The sequence below is a fragment of the Babylonia areolata genome, chromosome 2, assembly GCF_041734735.1.
Source record: "Babylonia areolata isolate BAREFJ2019XMU chromosome 2, ASM4173473v1, whole genome shotgun sequence".
NCBI classification, from domain to species: Eukaryota; Metazoa; Mollusca; class Gastropoda; order Neogastropoda; family Buccinidae; genus Babylonia; species Babylonia areolata.
The window spans coordinates 28,116,987-28,135,232 of record NC_134877.1 but is presented as its reverse complement, the minus strand read 5'-3'; the positions used below and the strand labels follow the sequence as shown (position 1 = coordinate 28,135,232).

The window sequence follows — 18,246 nt, the reverse complement described above, 5'->3', positions numbered from 1 at the left end:
CACACACACACACACACACACACACACACACACTGTCACTCCTCTCTTCTTCCCTTCCTTCCCCTGTCCGTAACCCTTCACTGATTTTTCCGTCTAATATCACTGTGAGTGGAAAGGCATAAACTTGAAGACTACTTCTACAACTACTGCTGTTGCTGCTACTGCTATTGCTACTGCTGTATGATAGTCGTGTCTGCCTATGACCACCAGAACATCAGAAGAGGTATCTGCTGTCCTGACCATTTGGGCGAAGATTTGATTATAGTGGAGAATGTCTTGCCCTAGTTACATCCCCACTCTCTCGGCCAAGATGGTTTTAGGACAGTCAGCGCTGGGATGGTTCCCAAAGGCCAAGTAACCCCCAAGGCTGCAGCTGCAGCACTAAGAGCCAGTGCAGTCTTGTCCTCTTTCATATTCCCTCACAAAAGAATAAGCTGTAAATGACTTCCCACTGCAATGAAGAAACCATTGATCATACAGCTCTCACTTTCGCTGTTGGACCATCTGTAAGCTCATGTCAGTCTGTGATATAAGCTGAGTGTTGAGTAACTACTACTACTACTACTGCTACAGCTACTACGACTGCTACTTTACACACTGACCATTGGCCATTGCCGGATCATCCACACAGGGGTTACAGGTCCACTGAGGCAGTGACAGCAGCACCATGAAGGGGGACACAAAGCTGTAGCTGACACTCTGGATGATGGGCAATCTGAAACAACAGAAAACAGCCTGGGTTCTTTTACGTGCGCTAAATGCATGCTGCACACATGGACCTCGGTTCATCATCTCATCCGATTGACCATCATCTAAGACCACCACTCAAGGTCCAGTGGAGTGTGAGAACAAATAGTGACCATGAGTGGAGATTCGATCCCACACCCACTGATTCTCTTCCTTCCTAGGCCGCGGAAATGTGACCACTGGGCCAGCACTCTATTCCCGTGTTTGTGGTCTTCAAATGTGTGTGTGTGTTGGTGGTGGTGGTGGTGGTGGTGGTGTGTGTGTGTGTGTGTGGAGAGAGAGAGATAGAGAGAACTTTTTCTTCTCCTCCTTTTCCTCCCCCTTCTCCTCCTCCTCCTCCTTCTACTATACCCTATTTTTCTTCTTCTTCTCCTCCTCGTCCTCTTCCTCCTCCTAGTAGTAAGTAGTAGTAGTAGTTGTTATTATTATTTTGTTGTTGTTGTTGTTGTTGTTGTTGTGTTATAACTGACCTGACCCCCAGGGTGGTCTGGATGAGGGTGGAGAGTCCGGCGACGAAGATGACGGTGGCGATGACCTTGCTGAGGCCGACAGAGTCTCCCTCCACACACAGCGACTTGGACATCAGCAGTGGGTAGGAGAAGGTGGCACCGAACATCGTCAGGAATTGCTGTCCACCACATTGAACATGGGAGTCGTTACCATCGTCGTCGTCGTCATCATCATGGACATCTTCGTCATCATCGTCGTCGGCATCGTCATCATCATCATCACTCCCACCATCATCAATGATGACAGAACTTTATTGACATCACAGTCGTCATTTCTCCCAACACCAAGTCATCTTACAAGTCGGTTATGAATTACTTAATGTGCTTTGTAAAAAGGGATGTCGTTCATTCATCAAGAGAAACGACTGATAATGAACGTGAAGAGTCATAAATATTTATGTTCCCAGAGAATGTAGATGACACACCTTCGTTTAAGAAAGTTGAGACAGACAGACAGAGAGACAGACAGAGGGACAGAACAGAACAGAAAAAAGTACCTGCAGTGTCGTTCAACTAAGAAGAGACATACATTCATTCATACATACATACATATATACATAGTTACATACATACAGACAAACAGACAGACAGTAAGAAGAGAAAAAAAAGTACCTGCAGTGTCATTCAACAAAGAAGAGACATACATACATACATACATACATACAGACAGACAGACAGACAGACAGAACAGAACAGAAAAAAGTACCTGCAGTGTCATTCATCAAAGAAGAGACATACATACATACATACATACAGACAGACAGACAGACAGAACAGAACTGAAAAAAGTACCTGCAGTGTCGTTCAACTAAGTAGAGACATACATACATACACACAGACAGACAGACAACCAGACAATCAGACAGACAGACAGACAGACAAACAGACAGTCTCAGTCAGACAGACAGACAAACAGACAGGCAGTCACAGCCAGTCAGACAGACAGAGAACAGGACCGAGAGATGCACGCTGTGTACCTGCAGTGCCAGAACCAGCAGCATGACGACTGGCGGCCGCTGGCTGACCGTGTAGAGAATGTCCATCTGCCTCCTCTCTCCCCGATCGACGTCCACCTCAATCTTCGTCTGCCCCTCCCCCTCCCTTCTCTCCCTAGCTGACGTCATCTCGGGTCACTTTCACTCTGGGGGATGATCAGATCAAGAAGGTGAAGCCAATCAGTTCAACTCACAAGACCTTATAGCTTCACAATCATGTTCAACTCACAAGACCTTATAGCTTCACAATCATGTTCAATTCACAAGACCTTATAGCTTCACAATCATGTTCAGCTCACAAGACCTTATTGCCTGCCTCACAATCATGTTCAATTGACAAGACCTTATTGCCTGCTTCACAATCATGTTCAATTCACAAGACCTTATAGCTTCACAATCATGTTCAATTTACAAGACCCTATTGCTTCACAATCATGTTCAGCTCACAAGACCTTATTGCCTGCTTCACAATCATGTTCAATTCACAAGACCTTATAGCTTCACAATCATGTTCTTTTCACAAGACCTTATAGCTTCACAATCATGTTCAATTCACAAGACCTTACTGCCTGCTTCACAATCATGTTCAATTCACAAGACCTTATAGCTTCACAATCATGTTCAATTCACAAGACCTTATAGCTTCACAATCATGTTCAATTCACAAGACTTTATTGCCTGCCTCACAATCATGTTCAATTCAAAAGACCTTATTGCTTCACAATCATGTTCAGCTCACAAGACCTGATTGCCTGCTTCACAATCATGTTCAGCTCACAAGACCTTATTGCCTGCCTCACAATCATGTTCAATTGACAAGACCTTATTGCCTGCTTCACAATCATGTTCAATTCACAAGACCTTATAGCTTCACAATCATGTTCAATTCACAAGACCTTATAGCTTCACAATCATGTTCAATTCACAAGACCTTATAGCTTCACAATCATGTTCAATTCACAAGACCTTACTGCCTGCTTCACAATCATGTTCAATTCACAAGACCTTATAGCTTCACAATCATGTTCAATTCACAAGACCTTATAGCTTCACAATCATGTTCAATTCACAAGACCTTACTGCCTGCTTCACAATCATGTTCAATTCACAAGACCTTATAGCTTCACAATCATGTTCAATTCACAAGACCTTATAGCTTCACAATCATGTTCAATTCACAAGACCTTATTGCCTGCTTCACAATCATGTTCAATTCACAAGACCTTATAGCTTCACAATCATGTTCAATTCACAAGACCTTATAGCTTCACAATCATGTTCAATTCACAAGACTTTATTGCCTGCCTCACAATCATGTTCAATTCAAAAGACCTTATTGCTTCACAATCATGTTCAGCTCACAAGACCTGATTGCCTGCTTCACAATCATGTTCAGCTCACAAGACCTTATTGCCTGCCTCACAATCATGTTCAATTGACAAGACCTTATTGCCTGCTTCACAATCATGTTCAATTCACAAGACCTTATAGCTTCACAATCATGTTCAATTCACAAGACCTTATAGCTTCACAATCATGTTCAATTCACAAGACCTTATAGCTTCACAATCATGTTCAATTCACAAGACCTTACTGCCTGCTTCACAATCATGTTCAATTCACAAGACCTTATAGCTTCACAATCATGTTCAATTCACAAGACCTTATAGCTTCACAATCATGTTCAATTCACAAGACCTTACTGCCTGCTTCACAATCATGTTCAATTCACAAGACCTTATAGCTTCACAATCATGTTCAATTCACAAGACCTTATAGCTTCACAATCATGTTCAATTCACAAGACCTTATTGCCTGCTTCACAATCATGTTCAATTCACAAGACCTTATAGCTTCACAATCATGTTCAATTTACAAGACCTTATAGCTTCACAATCATGTTCAATTCACAAGACCTTATTGCCTGCTTCACAATCATGTTCAATTCACAAGACCTTATAGCTTCACAATCATGTTCAATTCACAAGACCTTATTGCCTGCTTCACAATCATGTTCAATTCACAAGACCTTATAGCTTCACAATCATGTTCAATTCACAAGACCTTATAGCTTCACAATCATGTTCAATTCACAAGACCTTATTGCCTGCTTCACAATCATGTTCAATTCACAAGACCTTATAGCTTCACAATCATGTTCAATTCACAAGACCTTATAGCTTCATAATCATGTTCAATTCACAAGACCTTATAGCTTCACAATCATGTTCAATTTACAAGACCTTATAGCTTCACAATCATGTTCAATTCACAAGACCTTATTGCCTGCTTCACAATCATGTTCAATTCACAAGACCTTATTGCCTGCTTCACAATCATGTTCAATTCACAAGACCTTATAGCTTCACAATCATGTTCAATTCACAAGACCTTATAGCTTCACAATCATGTTCAATTGACAAGACCTTATTGCCTGCTTCACAATCATGTTCAATTCACAAGACCTTATAGCTTCACAATCATGTTCAATTCACAAGACCTTATTGCTTCACAATCATGTTCAATTCACAAGACCTTATAGCTTCACAATCATGTTCAATTCACAAGACCTTATAGCTTCACAATCATGTTCAGTTCACAAGACCTTATTGCTTCACAATCATGTCAATTCACAAGACCTTATAGCTTCACAATCATGTTCACTTCACAAGGCCTTGCTGTCTGCTTCAAACATAATTATGTAAACAGAGTTCAGTTCATTTCAGTTCAGTAGCTCAGAGGCGTTACTGCGTTCGGAAAAAAATAATATACCCTGCATCATATCTGCCAAGCAGATGCCTGACCAGCAGCGTAATCCAACATGCTTTGTCAGGGATTGTCAACAGTTTTTATTGACTCACTTGTGAAAACAAAGTATGTTAATGTTATAACCCGGTGTTCGGTTCTCTCTCTCTCTCTCTCTCTCTCTCTCTCTGTGTGTGTGTGTGTGTGTGTGTGTGTGTGTGTGTGTGTGTGTAAGAAGAGGGCATAACATAGTTTTTTCTTGCTCGCAATTAAAAGAAATTCTAATTCAGGACAGAACACATACAGTGACGCTAACTTTACCATCGACGTGTTTACTGCATATGACTATTCTAATGTGGACACTGATTTAACTAGAATGAACATAAAAGAAAAACTAAATCGACCCTTTCACTGAGTTTCAATCAGCCTGTTGTAGACTGGTTTGTGCAGGTTGATGTTGCAGTGTGCCTGAGGCGATGTCCACGTCCCCTGTACCGCCGATTTAACATAATTTCGTAAATAATAGTATACATGATTTCAAATGATGATATTACCCCAATACAGTAACATATTTATCGTGTCGTGGCGCTGTGGATTACACAACTTGCTTCTGAACAAAACATCCGTGGTTCGACCCCGCTCGCATACCTGTCTTTTTGACTCACTTGTGTAAACAAAGTGAGTCTATGTTTTAACCCGGTGTTCGGTTGTGTGTGTGTGTGTGTGTGTGTGTGTGTGTGTGTGTGTGTGTGTGTCCGTGTGTCTGTGTGTCCGTGGTAAACTTTAACATTGACATTTTCTCTGCAAATACTTTGTCAGTTGACACCAAATTTGGCATAAAAATAGGAAAAATTCAGTTCTTTCCAGTCATCTTGTTTAAAACAATATTGCACCTCTGGGATGGGCACAAAAAAATAAAAAAATGAAGCCTAATTATATGCAAACTGCATTTACTGTTATATTTATATTTTTTGTATTCTCTAAACTTGGCATTTTGATCTGACATTCTTGCCCAACAACAAGAGCAGTCATTATTATCACTTTTTGTTCAAACAGGAACTTCTTTTGCTAAGCATGGAAGTTTTATTTATTTTGCAAACGTTTTGGTGCAGATAGTAAAAAAGGGAAATTACTCTGTAATTAATGCTAGGAGACTTAATTCGAATCTGGTTAGGACTTTTTTTCCCCCCTTTTTTCCTTTTTTTTTTTTTTTTTTTTTTTTTTAACGCGAAGCTTTATAATAACAAATACAGAACACATTTTAACGATTAGATTTTTTTTAAAGTGTATCACAAGTGAGTCTTGAAGGCCTTGCCTCTCTTGTTCTTTTTGTTTCAAAAGTTATTATATTCAATACAGAACACATTTTAACGTTGTTGGGTTATTATAAATCTCTTTTTTTTCTCTCTCTCATGATTCCTGTACTGGATAAAGCACGTGTCACAACAGAATCTTTGAAGGCCTTGCCTCTCTTGTTGTTTTCAGACTTGTAACTAAAGCCACGTATTAAAAACAGAGAGAGACAGACAGATTCTGTATAGTTTGTTTTAATCTTCTTTTATATTGCCTCTCTTGCTGTTTTCAGATTTGTAACTAAAGCAACATATCAAAAACAGAGACAGACAGATTCTGTATAGTTTGTTTTAATCTTCTTTCATATTGCCTCTCTTGCTGTTTTCAGATTTGTAACTAAAGCAACATATCAAAAACAGAGACAGACAGATTCTGTATAGTTTGATTTAAATTTCTTTCATGTTTTCTACACACTCGGTAGGAGCAAAATGAAAGTGTAAGCTTACATACACACGCGTGCGCTCACACACACACACACACACACCTTTACACCCACCTTTGACAACTCTCAGCGCGGTGTATTCTGTGTGGAATGTCACTCACACCGTGGCCACAACGAGACAAGACAGCAGAAGGGGTGTGCAAAGTGTGTGCCAGTGACGGCTGAACTAACCACTCTGCTTCGCTACAAAAACTGAACGTAGGATGTATGTCACACGACCAACTGACAACGAATGTTAAAGGCTGGTTGACCCGCAAAGTTGTTAACTCGCTGCACTGACTGTTAGGTGGTATACAGGTAATTTCCCCCACCCACCCTCTGCAAAGAACACAAAGGAACTATCCCTTTTTCGTCTTCTTTTCAACAGCTGGAAAGGGAGTGTTCGTCTTGCTCGCTGTGTGTACTGGTGTGTGTGTGTGTGTGTGTGTGTGAGGAAGGGGGGATGGTGGTGGTGGAGAGGGGGGGACAAGGGATAGATTGAGACAAACTTTTTACTGCACTTGACAACACCATTTTTTTATATTTTTTTTTATTGTGCAGTCCTCTACGCAGTTATTCTTTCTATACATCTGGGACGAAACGGCGTTACCTGTCATTGAAAACAACAACATAACACTAACTTTGTGGTCGCACGCACGGATTCACGTGCGTATGTACTGCATGCCTACACTGTGGGAGCAACAGGATATTGGAACGGATATATATATATATCTTTGTTTTTATGTGTGTGGGGTTGGGGGTGGGAGATATGGGCGTATGTGTGTGTGCTTGTACAAGTAAGTGTTCATCTCTGTGAGTGTGTGTGTGTGTGTGTGTGTGCCGTGGAAGCTGCGATACGTAGACTAGAAATGAGTATGTGGAGGAGGGGGGTAGAGGAGGTGCAGGGTAATGTGTGTGTGTGTGTGTGTGTGTGTGTGTGTGTGTGTTGGAGCTCATGTACGTTTATATGTATTTGACTGTGCTTTCATATCTGTGAAACTGCATGTTTGGTGCATATCTGTTATGCATGTGTGGGTGTATGTGTGAATGTGTGTCTTCATGTTTTACATTTATTTGCTTATTTATCATCATTGTTGTCTTATTTATTTATTATTATTATTATTATCATTTTATTATTATTATTATTACTACTACCTTTTTCTATATTATAATTATTATATATTTATTTATCTATTTATTTATTTGTGTGAGCTTATCTATTATTTATTCACCTTTTTTTTTCTCAAGGCCTGACTAAGCGCGTTGGGTTACGCTGCTAGGCATCTGCTTGGCAGATGTGGTGTAGCGTATATGGTTTTGTCCGAACGCAGTGACGCCTCCTTGAGCTACTGAAACTGAAACTGAAACTGTGCTGCAATCACACACACACACACACACACACACGCACGCACGCACGCACGCACGCACGCACGCACGCACGCACGCACACTTTTCCACTTCTTAAACACACACACACACACACACACACACACACACACAGGCCCGCGCGCGCACGCACACACACTTTTCCACCTTCTTAAAAATGCACGCATTCACAGGTGCGCTTGCTTGCTTTCGCACACACACACACACACACACACACACACACACACACACACACACAAACACACACACACAAACACACACAAACCACACACACACACACACACACACACACACACACACACACACACACACACACACAACACACACACATACACACACAAACCACACACACACACACACACACACACACACACACACACACACACAAACACACACACACACACACACACACACACACACACAAACACACAACGTCTGTTCAAACACCCAGTACATCAGCACATCCCCTGTACCTGTCGACAGACATTCTCCTCAGTCACCCTGTCCGTCACATATCGTGTCCCACCTCTGCCGGCAGTTCCTGTTACAGCCGGTCCCCTGTCGCACACTCACGTTTGATCCCTGCCTGCTTCTACCCAGTTTTCCTCCCAATCCACCCCACTTTCAACCCCCCCCCCTCCCCACTCCACCCCCCCCCCCCCTACCCCCGCACATTCAAATACTGGACGTTTGACGCGAAAAATAATACTTTAACAACATGTCTGCAGTTACCAGTACGTGCTACGTGACCTTGAATAAAAACCTTTGCCTTGATTATTGAATCAAAACCTTTCCTTTGCTTATTGAATTAAAAAAAAACACTTGCCTTGCTTATTGAATTAAAAGCCTTGCCTTGCTTATTGAATAAAAAAAACCTTTCCATTCCTTATTGAATTAAAACCCTTGCCTTGCTCATTGAATAAAAACCCTTGCCTTGCTTATTGAATAAAAACCCTTGCCTTGCTTATTGAATAAAAAGCCTTCCCTTGCTTATTGAATAAAACCCCCTCCCTTGCTTATTGAATAAAAACCATTCCCTTGCTTATTGAATTAAAACCCTTGCCTTGCTTATTGAACGAAACCCCTTGCCTTGCTTATTGAATTAAAACCCTTCCCTTGCCTTTTGAATTAAAACCCTTCCATTTCTTTTTGAATTAAAACCCTTGCCTTGTATATTGAATAAAAAATCCTTGCCTTGCTGATTGAATTAAAACCCTTTGCATTGCTTATTGAATAAAAACCATTGCTCTGCTTGCTGAATTAAAACCCTTGCCTTGTTTATTGAATTAAAACCCTTGCCTTGCTTGCGCCTTCGTCAAACACGTCAACCGTTAAACGTTTTTCTTCTCTCGATGAATCACATGGGTGCACCTTGCCACGGGATGTATTGGTTACTACATAAACCCCTTTCATCTGTCTGTCGTGAATTGCGAAATAACAAACAGTGTGATATGTCGGTCATTGGGGACGAATTTCACGATTGATTATGGAATGTTCAAAGTATGCTGAATTAAGTAATCAATAAAATATTCGCTAAAATGATATGTTGCTCCAAATGCTGTTTTCAGTTAACGCAGTTAGACTAAAAGTCAGTAAACATCAGTTTTAGAGCAGATTTGGGACATGCATCATTTGCTTGCTGACATTAATTTACTAACTTTTCTGTTTGCATTATGTTTACAGCTTCACCTTGTTGCTTGTTGAGCAATGTTGCAATTTTCCACGCTCCAATAGGAGTTAAAAGGTTTATTGAATTTGAAATTGGACACTCTTCTCCACCACCACCATCACCCACCCTCACCTGTGCCCTCTCCCCCCATACCCCCCCCCCCCTACCCTCCCCCCTCATTCCACGCTCCAATGGCGACCTGAATCAGTTGGTAACCGCCTTTCGTGTCCCACTGACCTGTTCACTTTGCATGCCGTCTTCTGATTGGTTTACCTACATCGGCAAATTAATGACGTGAAAAGGTCAACGAAAACAGCGGAAGACTATTGTATTCAGTTCCACTGAGTTTTCAGCTTCCAGGCGGTGTAAAAACCGTGTGTGGTATTACGTTTCTGTTTTGTCACGACATGTAGCTGTGTGTGTGTGTGTGTGTGTGTGTGTGTGTGTGTGTGTGTGTGTGTGTTTCTTCTTCCTTTTTTTTTCTTTTTGTCTACAAGTGTATTTGTTTTCCTATCAAAGTGGATTTATTCCGCGTGAGTCCTACTGCAAACGCTGAGAGCATGCTAGTTGGCAGGTGACCTCGCTTTATCGTTTCTCCCGAATAACTAGCGCCCAGACCACCACTCAAAGTCTAGTGGCGGGAGGAGGCTTTTAGTGTATGGGATTCGAACACATGACCACTCTATTCGGGGGATTTACCACTAGGCCACCGCTCCACTTAACTAGGTATTGCGAGAGATGACGACTCTGGCTCTGCTTCTTATCTCCGCGAACTCGTCCAGATCAAAATTCCGTCTCGGTCTCTGCGTTCCTCCTGCGACACTCGCATTTTTGGCATACCAAACAGACGAAAGAAACTCCATGGGGTACGTGCTTTCTCTTTCAGTGGACCTGTCATCTGGAACAAACTCCCTTATTCTGTCCGACACGTTCAGTCTTTGTCCTCATTCAAATCAGTTCTCAACACTGACCCACTTTTTTCACAGTTTTTATGTTTAGCTCTCCCGCCCTGTGTGTCTGTGCGATTGTTGGTGGGTGGAGAGAGGAATGGGGCTGTATCGGTATGAATGCCTGGTGTGTGTGTGTGTGTGTGTGTGTGTGTGTGTGAACTCAGAACTCAGAACTCATTTAATTGTCGTAAAACCATCATAGGAATTATGGACACTATAAACTAAACACAACAAGCAAACAAAAAGTGAAAGCAATAAGTTGTGAGCACATGCAGGATATTCCATAAGACATAGTTATGGACTGCGAACTTTAAAGCATTCATATATGTATTTTGCCAGTTCTGATTGGAAATGATTTTGTGGCAACAGAGAACTCGGCCTTTGGATTATTGTGTTGCCAGTGCCATCTGGCCAATGATTCGAAGACTGGGAATTAACTGTCACAAGGAGGCGAGATCTCAAGTCAGAGTACACACTACACTTATCCAGAAAATGCAGTTCATCCTCTGTAACTCCACATGATTTACATAGCCGGTCTTTCCTAGTTACGTTGTAGTGACGTCCACGCTCAATTTCAAGTTCATGTGCACTTATTCGCAATCGACATAGTGCTCCTCTGTGTTTAGTATTTTTGTGTTTAGTATTGTGTGTGTGTGCGTGCGTGACCTGTTTATTTTGTGATGCGTATAGGCAAATGAATGTTACGAAGTGTATCTGCATCAATGTATGTACGTGTAATTGTATTTGTAAACGCTCTGGGCTCTCCGGAGATAGGGCGTCCAAATTAAATATTCATCATTATTATTATTACCGACAGAACACAGATCTCGCATCTCAGTGATAATGATGATGATGATGATAACAACAACAACAACAATAACATTTCATAATAATAATTCTACTACTACTTCTAGATATTATGAAATACATTAAATACATTATTATTATTATTATCATCATCATCATTGTTGTTATTATCATCATTGTCATCATTAACAATCACAGTATCATACAGCGCTGAATCTTGTGCAGGTACACACCAAGGTGCTTTACATCACCACAGTAATTCATGCGTAGTATGCACAACTATCAGCTCTGTGAGAAGAAGGACAAAACTGCCCAACAGAGACAAAAGTTTCAGTTTGCTTCTCAAGAAGGCGCCACTGAGTTCGGACATACCCATACACGCTACACCACACCCGCTAGGCAGCATAACCCAACGCGCTTAGTCAGGCCTTGGGTGCATGTATATTTGTGTACCTATAAGAGTGGATGTCTTCGGCAGAATTTCACCATATGACAACACTCTCGTTGCCACGGGTTCTTTTTCAGTGCGTCAAGCGCATGTTACACACGGGACCTCGGTTTATCGTCCCAGTCGAATGACTAGGCGCTCAGTTTGATTTTCCAGTCAGTCAAAGGGAGAGAGCGGGATTTGAACCCAGACCCTCACGGACACTCTGTATTGACAGATAATCGAGCGTCTTGACCATTCGGCCACTTTCCTCCTACAGACGACAGAGACAAAAGAGACACAACACAGAGCTGAGCCCTCCTGATGACAAACACCACACAGCAAGAATTCACATGCTCGCACTAATACCGATATACAAATACACTTGCACTCGAAGGCCAGAAGAACACAAACATACAAACTTAGCCCCCCCGTAGCCCCCCACGCCCTCCCCCCCACCCACCCACACACACACACTAACGCAAGCACGAACACACACACACACATAAACACACAACAACACACACACACACATCGTGCATTTTCAATAATTTCCTGTATGTTTTCAAGCGGGAAAAAAAGCATTTCAATAACAACAACAAACATAACATCAGAAAATTGAAGCTTATTTAAAAAAAAAAAAAAAAAATCAGAAAAAGGACGAAAACACGAAGATATAGAAAAAAAGAAAAAGAAAAAAAAAGCTCACCACTTGTTAGAAAACACCGGGAAACTGTCAGAAAACTTGCTTTGCCAGCGTTCCGCTCGCCGCCGACTTCTCCCTGTGTGTGTGTGTGTGTGTGTGTTCTGTAGTTTACCATCTTATTACTGTACATGAAAGTAGACGAGGATAGGGAGGGAGGATGGAGGGGGGGGGGGGCGGGGGGGGGGGGGGGGGACTGCTGGGAGAGGAAAATAGTCGCTGTACACGAATGTGAGCGAGTTAATGTGTGTGTGTGTGTGTGTGTGTGTGTGTGTGTGTGTGAGAGAGAGAGAGAGAGAGAGAGAGAGAGAGAGTTGTATTAGTGTGACTCTCTCTGTGTGTATGTGTGTGTTCGTTCGTTCTTTAGTTTAACGTCTTTTCACTGTAAGTGATATTAGACGAGGGTAGGACAAAAATCTAGTGGGTGGAGGGGGCGGGAAAATTACTGTGTATGTATGCGAGTAAGTGAAAGCGCGTGCGCGCGCGCGCGCGCGTGTGTGTGTGTGTTACATATAGAAAATGATTGATATAAGTTTTGTATTAAAAAAAAAACCACGTAACATTATAACATATTTCTAATGCAAAAACTAACAACTATAACACTGAACCAACTGGACTATTTAACAAGGAGTTGAAAAAGTCATACATTAGCAATGGACTGCTGAAGATCGTCAACACTGATGATGATTTCAGTTCAGGGATGTGAGACTTGAACATATCGCAAGTTGGTATATGATTGGCTGTTATGTGAGCACCACAGATGCAAGAAACATTACTGACATATTTTGTCTTGAAACAATTCATTTTCCATCTGCAGATTAGAGAAATGATTTGCCTCTTATGAAAATCATTATGGTAATGTTTTCCCATCAAACCATACATTTTCTGTATATTCTTATGTAACTCCGAGTTACCGGTGTCTTTTTCTTCAAGCTGAAATTTTGACTGTTGGACTTTTTCTACCATGGTGTAACATTCCTGTAGTGAAAGCGAAATATTTAAATCTAACTCCTTCATGGAACTTCTAGCTCCTTTTTTCAGCCAAAATGTCAACTTTTTCATTATAGTAAAAACCGCAATGAGAAGGAATCCAGCAAAAGGTTATGTAAGAGGCTCTTAGTAAGAGTTCGTGAATCAAATGGCTGATTTCAATAATGAGTTCATACCTAACCGTTTCTTTTAAAAGTTTAATGGCGTGAAGAACTGATTTAGAATCAACACAAAATAGGATCTGAAATACAGTTTTCAGAAAGGATATCATGAAATTTAACGCCATTAGAAATGCTATGAGTTCAGCTGCGAAGATGGACTTATTCTCTCCCAGATGAAAGGAGTTTTGAAAGTTAAGGTGATTAAGGTATTTCTCTTCCAAATGGATTCGTACATGCGATGTAAGTAAATTTATGTTGTCATCTTTGGTCAGATCAGTGTGATCGATATCAAACTGCGTTATTTGAAGTTCCCATACAGGTGTAGGTGATACCACAGACCTTTTAGCAAAATGTGGGGTTTTATTTACGCCGGAATTTGTTAAAATACTTGACGTGTATGTTCCCAGTGTGGTATGAGAGGATATAGATCTAGCTCTCTTTGGAAAATCGCGGTCGGATTTGAGACTTATTTCTGATTCCAAATCATTTTCATCCGTTAAACTTCTCAAGACAAATTTACTACACCCAAGGTCCCTTTGATCTTCAAATGGTAGTACTCCCGCTGCACTGTACGTTTTCTTACTGGAAGCATGGACTGGTAAGCCAAGTGTCAGTTTATATGCTCTTCAGTCTATGCTTTGAATTGTTTTCAATAAATATTTCGGTGCACTGAAGTATACTTCTTGTGCATATATAAGTTTTGACCGAACAAGTGATGTGCAAAGGTGCAGTAGAGTGAATATGTCCTGGCCCCATGGTTGTTTGCATACTATTTTCAAGAAGTTTAATGTTTTCCTGGCCTTTGTTAAAATGTAATCGATATGATGATTTTAAATTAATTTTGATGTAAGGTGCGATCCATGGAATTTAACTACTTTTTTTTTTTTTTACTCCAGGGTATTATCGTAAATTTTAAAGGAGGCAATGTTGCTGGACTTGATCTATTATTAAAAAGCATCAAGTGTGTTTTTTCGGTTGATATTTGCAGACCATTTTCGCTCATATAATTCGCTACCGTGTTTAATTCATTTTGCTATAGCTTTTTTGTGTAATTCATATATCGGGCAGGTGTATTCTTTTTGATTGTAGCTTTCATCCACATGCATATATATGTATATATATATATATATATATATATATGTGTGTGTGTGTGTGTGTGTGTGTGTGAGGGAGAGATTTATACTGGTGTGACTCTCTCTCTCTCTCTCTCTCTGTATGTGTGTGTGTGTGTGTGTGTGTGTGTGTGTGTGTGTGTGTGTGTGAGAGAGAGAGAGAGAGAGAGGGATAGATTTATACTGGTGTGACTCTGTGTGTGTGTGTCACAGTGTGTGTGTGTGTGTGTGTGTGTGTGTGTGTGTTGTGTATGTGTGTGTGTGTGTGTGTGTGTGTGTGTGTGTGTGAGTTGAACAAGTGTAACTCTCTCTGTGTGTGTGTGTGTGTGTGTGTGTGTGTGTGTGTGTGTGTGTGTGTGTGAGTTGCACTCGTGTAACTCTCTCTCTGTGTGTGTGTGTGTGTGTGTGTGTGTGTGTGTGTGTGTGTGTGTGTGTCTGTGTGACCATGACCAAACAGTGACCCGCTGTCCCCCCTCTCACAGTGAATGAGGACATGAGGCGTTTATCAAAATCTGAAACTAGTCCAACCCCCCCCCCCCCACTCTTTCCCTCGACCTACCCCGTCCCCCTCACCTCCCCCCAACTCCCTCTCCCACAACCCCTACTATTTGTCCGTGCATAGTGAAAGCACATCAAAGAACTAACCCACTCTGAACCCAAACAACCCATTCTGAGCCTGTCGAAAGGCAGCTGGTTTTTTTTTGTTTTATTTATTTATTTATCTATTTTTTTTAATTTTTATCCAGTAGGTCTTCACCGAAGGAGGAGGTACATACACACACCATGGAGCACACCAGTAGTACCCTATTCAGGTCCGTGACAAATACGACGAGGGGTCCGTCGTAAAGTAGGGTGGAGAGCGGGTGACAGGCTGACAGTCAGTCAGCAAGGGCCATTACAGTTTTACTGTCAATTGAAAGGCGGTGCCATAGCCCAGAGAGCTTACCTGATGTATTTACTGAGTTTGACGCTGCATATAGAACCTGAAATGAAGGAACAGGGCAATCCAAAATAAACAAGTAAACAGGTCTTTTTTTTTCTTTTTTTTTTTTTTTTAAACTGGAACAGTTAAGCCGTGTGATGGACAGCAAGATCAGTTTCAGTTTAGGATAAGATCAGATGATGCAAACATTATCATCTCATCAATAGAATTTACAGTGAGATCAGTTTCAGTTTAGGATAAGATAAGATAAGATAATAAAAAATATTATCTCATCAGCAGAATTTACATCAGGCGCGGCAAAACAAACGTAGACAAGTGAACATACTCAATCCAAAAGCATTCAACGTGACTTCACAAAAAACCAAAAAACCAACCAAACAAAAAACCCCAAAAACATATAAGACATTTACTGAAAAGTATTGCACATCTTCTCCCTTAAAATGTTGTAATCAATCATTATTGTAAACATGTTGAAAAACACCAACGTTAACATAGCACGTATCATATTGCATGAAAAAAAAGTGGCGTCATAACACTGAAAGCCAGCACGCGCGCACACAGACACACAGACACACACACACACACAGACACACACACACACACACACACAATGCACTCTACGCAGTTTGGCACACAGGCCTGTTTCCCACTGGTGGTATGGAGAGTGGAGACTGTGCAGGTGTATGTGGCTTGACGATCACTCCCCATTCCAAAGGGACTAGGGTTCACGGGGTCAGCTGGAGGGGGTGTGGGCTGGGGGGGCGGAAGGACAGGACAACACGCAGGACACACGCTCCTTTCACGTGACAGCACACACACACACACACACACACACACATCCCCCACCCCTCCACGCACCTCCCAGTTTCACATTCAGTTCGTGAAAGCAATTGTATGTGTGTGTGTGTGTGTGTGTGTGTGTGTGTGTTGTTGTTGTTGTTGTTGTTGTGTGTGATGTCTCAATGTCGCTGAATGAAATTATTTCCCGTACCCCACCGCCCCCTTCACCCCCCCCACCCTCCCTCCCAACCCCCAGGTCCCCTGTCTACAAGGCTCAACTACTGAATGGACGAAAAATCAAATAGTGTCAGTGTCTCTCTGTCTGGCCGGCTGTCTTGGAGGAAAACACAAAGTTTTTCTTTTCTTTTTATTTTTAAGTGTAACGAAGGCAAATAAAGGGACACAACGCAGACAAAAACCAATTTCACACAACAGAAAAGTTCACAGCATATCAACACACTGCGCCTTTTTGCTCAAATCTTGTACATCGTGTGTACACGCATGCAGAACTGAGATCAAATACGCACATTGAAAGTTCTGTAATCCATGTGAGCGTTCAGTGGGTTATGGAAACAACAACGTACCAGCTTTGTGGACTGCCACAAGTTTCCCCCCACTCCTCCCCTCACGAGACCTTGAGTCTGGACGTCTGGACGTCAGTCATTCGGATGACACAATCAATCGAAGCCCCATATTCAGCACAGTGCACTTAGCGCACGTAAAAGAACCCACGGCAACAAAAGGGATGTGCCTCAGTGGCAAAATTCTGTAGAAAAATCCACTTCGACAGGAAAACACAACCACTTGCAGACAGAAGAAAAGAGAGATAAAGGTGTCGCTGTAGTGTAGCGACGCGCTCTCCCCGGGGAGAGCGGCCCGAATGTCACTCCGAGAAATCTGTTGTGATAAAATCCAATCCAATCTGATCCAATCCAATCCAATCCAATACAATGTAATACAACACAGTACAATACAATGTAATACAACACAATACAATACAATGTAATACAACACAATACAATACAATACAATGTAATACAACACAATACAATGTAATACGACACAATACAATACAATGTAATGCAACACAATACAATACAATGTAATACAACACAATACAATACAATGTAATACAACACAATACAATGTAATGCAACACAATACAATACAATGTAATACAACACAGTACAATACAATGTAATACAACACAGTACAATACAATGTAATACAACACAATACAATACAATGTAATACAACACAATACAATACAATACATTACAATGCAATGTAGCTTCAGTTTTCTGTTTCTTAAGGAGGGTCACTGCGTTCGGACAAATCCATATGCTAAGCAGATGCCTGACAGCAGCATAACACAACGCTCCAGTCAGTACAATATAGTACAGTACAGTACAGTACAGTACAGTACAGTACAATACAATACAATACAATACAGTACAGTACGATACAATACAATACAATACAGTACAATACGATACAGTACAATACAATACAATACAATACAGTACAGTACAGTACAATAAAATACAA

The 18,246-nt window shown here is 41.3% G+C and overlaps 1 protein-coding gene across 1 annotated transcript in view; it reads right to left on the bottom strand.

The window, feature by feature from the left end:
* The window catches only part of LOC143300017 (solute carrier family 23 member 1-like), a 23,875-nt gene extending 16,741 nt beyond the window's left edge, over positions 1–7,134 (bottom strand). Inside the window, exons 1-4 of the mRNA XM_076613575.1 lie at positions 6,846–7,134; positions 2,234–2,397; positions 1,218–1,375; positions 603–715 (exon numbers count right to left, since the gene is read on the bottom strand). Coding sequence (XP_076469690.1) covers positions 603–715; positions 1,218–1,375; positions 2,234–2,380 — 418 coding nt within the window. The 5' untranslated portion in view covers positions 2,381–2,397; positions 6,846–7,134. The remainder of the gene's footprint in view (positions 1–602; positions 716–1,217; positions 1,376–2,233; positions 2,398–6,845) is intronic.
* Positions 7,135–18,246: the final 11,112 nt, after the last annotated feature.